Raw genomic sequence first — 9,763 nt, forward strand, 5'->3', positions numbered from 1 at the left:
CTACTCTTTCCAGGGCCTGGCAGTTGAACAAATGTTTTTGGAGTGTGTTGTGTGCACTCTTTCGGTGCGTCTTTGGGGGCTGTTCTCGCTACTTGGAGTGGCGGTTTGGGCCTTCCACCAGATGGGCTTTGATTTGTTTGTTGAAGTAATCCTGGAAACGAGGAGAAGAAGGTGGTGAAGAATCCTTAGCCGAAACAAAACGAGAAATGACTGGAGTGGAAAAAAAGACCAAACAGTGACTCAAAGGAGCTATAGGGCTTAATCCAGAAAGAGAGGGAGGAAAATGAAGAAGGTGATCTAGAAAACTATAGCGAAAATGCGCAATCGAATAAACAAAGAACCAGAACAGAGGAACAATGTAAAAAATATAGATATAGATATAGATATAGATATCTATATATATCTAAATGTAGATATATAGGTATATATTAAGATATATAGATATATGTAGATATATAATTAGCTTTGACCCACGTCAACTCGAGACTCCTAGGCTGTTTCCAAAGGGAGAAGAGGAAAGAGCAGAGTAGAAAGAGAAAAAAGGGAAAAGAGAAGAAAGGGAAAGCAAAGGAAAGAAAAGATGGGCGCCTGGGTGGCTCAGTAGGTGAAGCGTCCGACTCTTAAATTTGGCTCACGTCATGTTGTCGCTGTTGGTGGGTTCGAAACCCCCATCAGGTTCTGCAGTGAGAGCATGGCTCCTTCTCGGATTCTCTCTCTCTCCTTCTCTCTGCATCTCTTCTGCTTGATCACTCACTCTCTCTCTCAAAATAAAGAAATAAACATTAAAAGAGAAAAGGAAAGACAAAAGAATAATAACTCAAATGAAAACAAACTAACTAACTAAGTAAGATAGAAAACCGGAGGAGAGTTGTCTATTGGTGCCTGGGACTGGTGGCTGTACTGGTCTAGAGGAGGGGCTGTGTGGTCCCATCAGTGTCAGTCTCACTCCTATAGAGAAGCAGTTATGAGGCACAGAGAGCCAGGGTTTGGTGTAATGGGCCTGCCTCCATGGAGGCTCACTGTCCATTCCCTGAAGCCCCACGATGTTGGTCATGGGGAGAGAAATGGCGACACCCCAAACCTCTCCTGCCCACACGAGGTGTCTCAAAACTCACTGTTTAGGCTATCTTCCCGGAATAGCCTGGGGAGCCGCCTTGCCTTGCTGCACAGTCCCCTGTGCCACCTGAGCACTGAGCTGGGATTCAAAACCCTGTAGGATCCCGCTTTGCTCAGACCTGGTAGTGGAGTTGCGCCACTCTGCCCAGTGGACAGAGGGCCTCTGGCTCGTGCCTGCACGGTCTTTTTCCCTTGGGCAGGGCAATACCTCCCCTTTCCACCATAGTCAAGGTGTTCTCTCCCAGTGTAGCCCTGAGATTGCTACCAAGCCTAGGGGCGGCTCCCTCCCCACCAGGCATGGGAGGTGGTAGCTCTGGTCTAGAGAAAGTCTGGCAACCTTGAAAATCCTGTTTTTTAGCCTCTAAGGCTGTTTTGCAAAGTAGAAACTGGCCCTCTGGATCTCTCCTTGGTCTGTGGTCCGGACAGGCTTTCTCATATCCAAATGCACTTCTCACAGCCTCTCTCTCTACCTTCCTTTCGTTTCTCCACCAAAGGGCTTCCGCCACTCCATGCCTGTGCGGACCATTTTATTTCTCCCAATTCGCATACACACCCTTCTGTCCCGCCAAGCTGTCACTTTGCACCTGTGGAGATTTTTCTGTCCCTCTGCAGCCTGTATTCCTGGTATTCCAAGTGTTGTGACCTCAATACTGCTGTGTTTGAGGGACAAGGGAAATTCTGATCCCCTCCCCTGCCATCTTAACTCCTCCCTCCAGCTTTTACTTTCCTTTTCACAATTTCAAAGTTGGGTGCCTAATCGACTAAGTCACCCAGGCCCCCCAAGAATGCTTGTTTTCAATGGGAAGATGTTTGAAGGCCAATAAAATGGCCCTAGTGTCCAGAAAAGAATGGCAAAGTTAGAATGCGTCTTTGAGTTTCCCATGTGGGGCTATAATAAGTTCCACTAAACTCTTAGTGGAGACATCATATAGGTATACATTTGACCCTTGAACAAGATGGGTTTGGAATGTGGGAGTCCTCATACATACAGATTTTTTTCAATAAATACAGTACCATCCTGTAAACATATTTTCTCTTCCTTATGATTTTCTTTTTCGTCTTGTTTTTTTTTTTTTTAAATTATTTATTTTGTGAGAGAGAGAGAAGACAGAGCACGTGAGTAGGGAAGCGGGGGCAGAGAGAGAATCTTCATCAGGCTGCCAGCGTTGAACGCAGGAAGTATAGATCATGACCTGAGCCAAAGTCAAGAGCCTGACCCTGAAACGACAGTGCCACCCAGCACCCCTTCCTTACGATTTTCTTAGTAACCTTTTCTTTAGTTTATAGTGTAAGAATATAGTATGTAATACATATAACAGGGAAAACATGCATTAATCGACCGGGAATATTGTTGGTAAGCTCAGCATTCCGTTATCCTAACCCTGACCTTCCATGCTCAGTTTACAGAGCAAAGGCCAAATGAGGCCGAAAAGGTAGATGAGACCTAGAGAGCATATACAAGCGCTTCTGCTTTAATGTTCTGGTTTCAACACATATATACTTTTTCATTTTTATGTGTTATTGCTTTTAAAGTGGGAAATTCCATAGTAATTTTGGGTTTTTTTTTTATTTGGTTTTGAGGTTTCAAAAGATACTTGTGGATTTTCGAGTGCATGGCCATCAGAGCCCATAACCCTTGCTTTGTTCAAGGGTCAAGTGTATAGTGATTTGGTACTTATGAGATCTTCTCTGTGAGATTAGTGTAAATGTTTTGACCTTAATTAATTGGTCCTCGTATACTGAGTGCGTACCAAGCAGTCAGCTACTGAGTGTACAAGGGGAGGGTTTAGGTTGTTGTGGTCGGAGCAGAAAAGTAAGTCAACAGCAATCCATTATAAGTGACTATAAAGGCTTCATCGATAGGAAATGGACAATGTTAGTTGAGAGAATATTGGGGGCGTTGGCAGTGAGGATGACGATGAGAGTGGGAGTGGGAATTTTGGTAGTCAGAAAAGATCTGAGAGTGGCAAAAGGTGCCAAGTGAAAGATGAGAAGGACCAGTCGTGTAGACCGTGGCGAGGGACATTCTGGACAGAGAGGACCACGGATCATCATTTTACTCCAATGTCTTAGAGTGACCAAGAAGTAGGAAGACCCACTCCATCATCATAATCATTATTATTGTTGTGTGTAGAAAAGAAAAGGTGCATAGTGAAATGAGTGCTTGGCACATTTTAGGTGACTAAGACATAAATGTTCTTATACTTGCCGTTCGAATGCTTACTACACATTCTGAAGAGTTCCATACCTATATCTACATTTTTTTTGCTACTAGTTCACCATGATTTTAAGAAAAGTTTTTCTTACTACTTTGCCATTCGATCCAACCCTTCTCTCGTCAAGAAAAAGGTCAAGCCTTTGTTTCCCTAAACGAAGCAGCAGCTACAACAGTGTTTTGTTGATACTCAACATGATATACTCCAAAGTTTCTGATCACGTGAGGTATGAATTGACACTGAAACAAATGTCTGCCATTTTGTTAGAAGCAGTTTTCATTTATAGCAAGTACACTTTTAAAGAATTTGTTTCAAAACTTATTTCAAATGTCCTTTAATTTTGGTCAGGAATGCAAAGGAAGGTGTTTTGTTAGTTCCTTTTTGAAATCTGCATACAAGTCAGGCTTCTGCCTTTGAACGTACTTATTCTGGCCTTCCATGATCAGTTTAGAGAGTCAATAGCCGAATGAAGATTCAATGGTACGCTGAATCAAGAGAGCATATATGAGGTTTGGTATTTAAAGGTTTTGGTGTTCAATACGTTTTTCTTATTTGCAAGTCTGGTTGTTATTAAAATCATAAATTCAGATATTTTTCTTGGAAAAGGCTTAGGAAGTCTTCACGCAACTCATTACTGATGCTACTTTTAACAGAGTATGTCTGAGAAGCCCAACAAAGATGTTCCTCATTTCTCTGGAGCTGTGGATCAGAAAGGGCAAAGGATATTACATGGACAAGTAGAAGGTAAGAACTGTATTTTATGCAAAGGTCATTTGACAGAATGTTGATTTAAAACAGGAATACTGATATATTCTAATATGTAAAGAAAACGGCCTGTTAAGTGCATAGGAAAGAGAAAGAGATGTGAAAAGGAGGTAAGTTGCATATCGTATGTGGTGCCAGCAACAGATTAAATTGAGAGTGCCACCAAAGGAGCTAAATGACTAGTTCCCTTTCAAGGCACTGGAAGGCCTAAGGAACCTCAGGAAAGAAGAGAAGAGCCAAAGAGGGAATGATGTGAATGGCCGAGACTACAGGGAGTAAATGAAGGAAAGTAAGCCGGTGTGTATGGTGTTTCTACTGGAAGGTGGTAAAATACACTAGTTCTTAAAAAAGGAAGAGCAGACTATCTGAAATGCAGCAACACTATCAGGTGAGCTTCTCGTACCAGAATTTGTCAGAGTCGTATCCCCAAATGTTCCCACTCTTACTGTTATCCTCACTGTTGGCAAGACATTAAGGACTGACCTAGCTGATGATGCAGAGTTATGTCCTAAGTACCATGGGTGAACATACGCATTTGTAGTCAGCGATAAATGTATATACGTTAACGCCATATAAAATGGGGGTACTTCATACGGTAGAATCAATTAGGGCAAAATAAGAGAATTGGAAGGAGGGTCAGATAAGGAGACATCAAGATAACTCATCTGACATTTTGGATGCCGTATTTGTGACTTTTGATTATTTTGGCAATAACTGCCCTTAATAGGTGAACTATATTTTTAATGTTCTAGGAAAATAAGGAAAAGAAACAAAAAAAACCCCACTATAATCAGTAGTATGCTTTCATATTCTGTCTGATAGTTCTGATTGTTGTAGAATGATCCCTGGTACTTCTTTGATTCCTATCTGCCAGAAAAATGAACTAAGTCCTAGTTAGTTGGAGAAAATTAACAGATTTTTCATATTTCAGAGAGCTTTTATATGGTAGAACATAGGGGCAATCACCAGGATTCGCTCTCTCTCTCTCTCTCTCTTTTTCGGAGTAAAATAAGATTGTTGCGTCTTTCACAATTTCTGACATCGTGATTTCATCTATTCCTTTTAAACCTTTCTTCAAATGGATCCATAGGGATGTAGGAATTTTCAAGGCCAATACCAAGAAAACAGATTCCAGGAAAGGTATTCTGTGACATGACCTTCTGACTGCAACCACGTGTAAGACATCAACCCAAATAATAAAATTTCATATAATGCAGTTGTGTTAGAGGCATCCCAATGACACCCAGATTTGATCGTTCACTAGAAGAGCTCACAGGACTCAGCATATAGTTGTAGTCATGCGTGTGGATTGGTATGGGGACAGGCAAGTAAGGCCAATCAGCACCGAGCAATGGTGCATGGGGTGAAGGCCAGAGGAAGCCAAGCGCAGGCTTCCAGGAATCCTTTCTCTATGGAGTTAGCAGGATGTGCTAAATTCCTCCAGCATGAAATTAGGACAGCACAAGTGAAATGTTGTCTGCCAGTACGAGGCTTATGGATACTCAGTGCCCGAGGTTTTCATCAAATGCTAATCACATAGGCATCTTCTCCTTAGCATGTCCCCAAATTCCAGGTTTCCACCAAGGAAATCAAGTGTACAGCCTTAAGCACATTGATTGTACCAGCACTTAGGCACAGTGAACCACTCTTAACCAGCTAGGGAATGGTGGGAACCCTCCTTAAATCCAAGATCCCGGGGCACCACCAAGGGCCAGTCATTCAAGTAGGATGTTCTGAGGGTAGCCATCTTTGGCCTGCTGGATGAAATCTGTTCTGCATAGGAATTATAGCCCTGACGTCATTTTTGGTGGTGTCTTCAAATTTTGTTTTACTAGCAAGTAACATGACGGTTACCATGGTACTGGTTTCAGTTTCATCATCCATATGAAGTAGGTATTTGTACAAAAATTACCAGGGAGGGCCATATTAGGTCATTATAACCTTTTTTTATGGGATTAAGCTTTCATTATGATTCTTAGGTATGATCAACATAATGATTTTTGATTTAAAATGAGAATGAAAATCTCTTAATTATATGGAAAACCTAGGTGTGATGCCTATGGTGCTGAACCCCTGTTTATAGGTGTAAGATTTTGGGTCATATTCATCAAATGTTTTCTTGCCTAAGTATACAAATAACTGTTGTATTTTTGTGTTTTGTTTATGCAGTTTCATATACTTCCAAATGGGAGACAGTACCCCTATTGTGTTACTTTGATCTCTATTTTAATGTTCACGATGACGGTATCGTGAGTTAGTATATGCTAAGAGTAGCTACAATGGATACCATATTTTGTTGCTTTTGTTGTTTCATACATTTAATAAGCCTGATTTTTGACATCAGTTTTAAGTTCACAGCAAAATATAATAGGAAGTACAGAGAGTCTGCATATACCATACCATGCTCCCGTACACGCCTAGCCTCCCCTGTTGGTAACATCTTGCGCGACAGTGGCCCGTTTTTAGTAGGATTTTTGTTTTTCAGTTCCTTGGTTTAGTTTTGAGCGAGAGAGCATGCATGCGTGTGAGCAGCCAAGGGGCCGAGGGAGAGGGGGGAAAGAATCTTGTGCTGTCAGCACAGAGCCTGATGCAGGACTTGATCCCAGGAACAGTGAGATCATGACCTGAGCTCACATCCAGAGTTGGACGCTGAACCAACTGAGCCACCCAGGCACCCTGACAACAGTGGTGCATTTTCTATGGACACGAACTCTTCATTTTGAGGCCAAGTCTCTAATTTGCATTAGTCTTCAGCCTTGGTGTTATACATTCTATGAGTTTTAACAAATGTGTAATGATGTGAATCCACCTTTGTGGTATCGTGTGAAAGAGTTCCACTGCCTTAAAAGTCCTCTGTGCTGTGCCCGTTTCTCCCTACCTTCACCCTAACCCTTAGCTCCATAGCCTTGCTCTTTCCAGGTGTCATATAGTTAGAATCATAGAGTGGATGTCTTTGAATGTTTAGAAAGTGAAAATATCCTGGCAATTGAATGTAGGCATTCAAGATATTCTTTGCCCTTTGTTTTGTTTAGTTGCTCATCAGTAGAGGATCCGATGACCTCTGCCTTCTATGAAAAAAAAGTATGATTTCTCTAGATGTGTGTCACCTAATGGGGAGGGCTGAGAAACATGACATCATGAACCACTACAGAGCACTCACATTGGGATCCTCCTCCTCTGTGATATGCGGTGGGTCTAGATGGACTCTCTAGCAATGGAAAGAGGCAGTCTCAAGAGGTTAGAACTTTATCAAACTGGAATGCCAAATCTTTCCTTCTTACCTTGCCATTGGAAATAAGGCCAGGGAGCGTCTGCTTGCTATGGTTTGGCCATGCTGCAAAGTACAATAGCTATAGAGCACACTTTGTGAGGGGGTGTTTCCTCCTAAAACTGAAGAGTGTCTGCTGAAGAGCTGGGGAAGTTCTGCCGTGTTACAGCAAGCTAAAGGTACTCTCTTTCAACTCCTCTAGTAGTAGAAGTCCAGAAAAATCATGCTAGTTTCAGTCTGACATTGTCAGCTCATGATAATCATTCTCCTAACGCTACCAGTTTCCTCCAGTGTCATAGAGTCGGTCAGTGATGGCCATTGTAAACATCAGTTCACCTGTAGCTGTCAAATTCTGAGAAAACCCATTCTTGCTTTTGGTCAATATAGAGGAGAAAGTAAGATTTCTTAGTCCTTTAAGCCTATGAATGGTATAATTACCACTCAGTGTAGTGTGGTTTCCAGGTGTGGTCCCAAAGCAATACTTTTTAACACATCATAAGACGTACACTTGTAATTCCTGTATTTTTCGATTGTTGATTTAACATGTATTCTGTTTCTTCTTTAGGATCAGATGAGAAGGCTGAGGAAGACTCTATAACCAGGTAGGATTTTTATGGATTTGTAAAAATGACATTTGCTGGGGTACCCGGGTGGCTCAGTCGGTTAAGGGTGTGACTCTTGATTTCAACTCAGGTTTGTGAGTTCAAGCCCCACATCGGGGTTTGTGCTGACAGCCTCCTTGGGATATCTTTCCCGATTTCTGTGTGCACTCACTCTCAAAGTATAAAGGAATGAAATGAGATGAAACGGATAAGGAAAGGAAAGGAAAGGAAAGGGAAGGGAATGAATGCACTGAAAATTATGTGACTCTTAAGGGAATGCAGAGAACAAAAGCAGTTGTTGCGTGTTCTACCCTGGACTAGACACTATATCCTATGGGTAACATCTGTTCAGTTATATAGTCGTTGTATAGCTTTGCAAAGTAGCTGTGTTATTGTAGCCTACTTTTTATTACTTTCGCAACTGTGGTTCAGGGAGGTTGATGACTCGACCATGATTCCATAGTTAATGGGTAGCTGTGGGGCTTTGCCCGTCAGCCCGTGAAGCTTCCACATCCATTCTCTGGTTCCTCAGCAGCACTGAGATGAAGATACAGATCCTAGGGCAGATCAACTCAGAATGTCAAAGGTAATGATGTCGGAACACGAATTTAGGGTTTGCTTAAGAACCCAGGTTAGTCCAAGCATTTGGCCTCATGTATTTGACCACTAGTGCTAACACAAGTCATTAGTGCAGTGGTAACTCGTCCCTTGTTTTTGCCATCCGAGATTTTAGGGTGGATGTCAGCTATGGCCATGGTGTCAAGGCTTTTACATAATAAGCAGGATGTCGTCAGGCAGCTCCTTGGATGTCGTGGTATCCCCTCTTCTTGAGACAAATGAGTTTTCTGTAAGGGAAGGATATCTAGTTGTAGACCATGTTACATTAATTAAATTCAGCCTCTATTTCGAGGATATTGCTATATGATTCTCTGTTGCCTACGTTCCCAGGCTGGTTTCCCTTTGGGCTAGTACCCTTGTCTAGTTCGAGGAAGCTTTTTGGGTTTTTTTGGAGGTTTTTCTTCCCCCCCCCCATGACTTTTTTGTACTGTGTTTTTGCCTTTTGACCTTCTTCTCTGGTTTCCTTGGTATTTCTTTTTTTTTCCCAATAATTTTCCCCCTTCTGCCAGCTGAGGACTCTCCATTTTTTCAGAGGCCAAATCAAAAGCACTTAGAGTCTCAAGATTTAGGGAACCTCAGAGATTAATTCCTCAAAACACCCTCTGGTACGTCAACCTATGTTTCAGCTCCTTGCCCAGTGGTTGTTTCCCTGGAGAATTTGAAACTCAAAAGAGATTGAAGTGACCTATTTGGATATGATAAGTGACAGAAATGAGATTTACATTCTGGTTTTCTTTCTTTCTTTCCTTTCTTCCTTCTTTTTTGTCTTCATCTTGCAGGCAACTGTTTTAATAATAGAAAGCTGGGGAGTGGGTCTAATAATACTCCTTCTAATACAAGGAATGTGGGTAAGAATCGAATTAGCAGAGGAGACCAGGTTTCAAGGAGAACAACACTGAGTTGGTTAGGAATAAGAGCTTGAGAAAAGATGTCAGAATATGGGGGTTTATGCCAAGTGAGATAAAGGTGAATGACAGGAATGAAGGACCCAGGATTCGGGGAGTTGTTTAGAAAGGCATATTCAAATAGAGTGTTCAAGAGTGTCGTGACCAGGTTTCTGCTTTTGTGTGTGTTGGTTTCATTGAAGGTGCGAGCATACCTCAGATTTTCTGATGAGAGAGGTTAAAAATCATTTGAGCTGCTGGGAAGTGTCTGTTTAGAGCAAATAGAATTAAGAT

General features: G+C 41.9%; 1 protein-coding gene across 1 annotated transcript in view; it reads left to right on the forward strand.

Annotated features, from left to right (window-relative positions):
* The window catches only part of LOC125159768 (ankyrin repeat domain-containing protein 26-like), a gene marked incomplete at its 3' end in the record, with an annotated part of 71,515 nt that extends 62,962 nt beyond the window's left edge, over positions 1-8,553 (forward strand). Inside the window, exons 11-13 of the mRNA XM_047848393.1 lie at positions 3,986-4,076; positions 7,931-7,967; positions 8,500-8,553. Of these exons, the coding sequence (XP_047704349.1) occupies positions 3,986-4,076; positions 7,931-7,967; positions 8,500-8,553 (182 nt within the window). The remainder of the gene's footprint in view (positions 1-3,985; positions 4,077-7,930; positions 7,968-8,499) is intronic.
* Positions 8,554-9,763: the final 1,210 nt, after the last annotated feature.

This window comes from Prionailurus viverrinus, unplaced genomic scaffold (assembly GCF_022837055.1).
Source record: "Prionailurus viverrinus isolate Anna unplaced genomic scaffold, UM_Priviv_1.0 scaffold_61, whole genome shotgun sequence".
NCBI classification, from domain to species: Eukaryota; Metazoa; Chordata; class Mammalia; order Carnivora; family Felidae; genus Prionailurus; species Prionailurus viverrinus.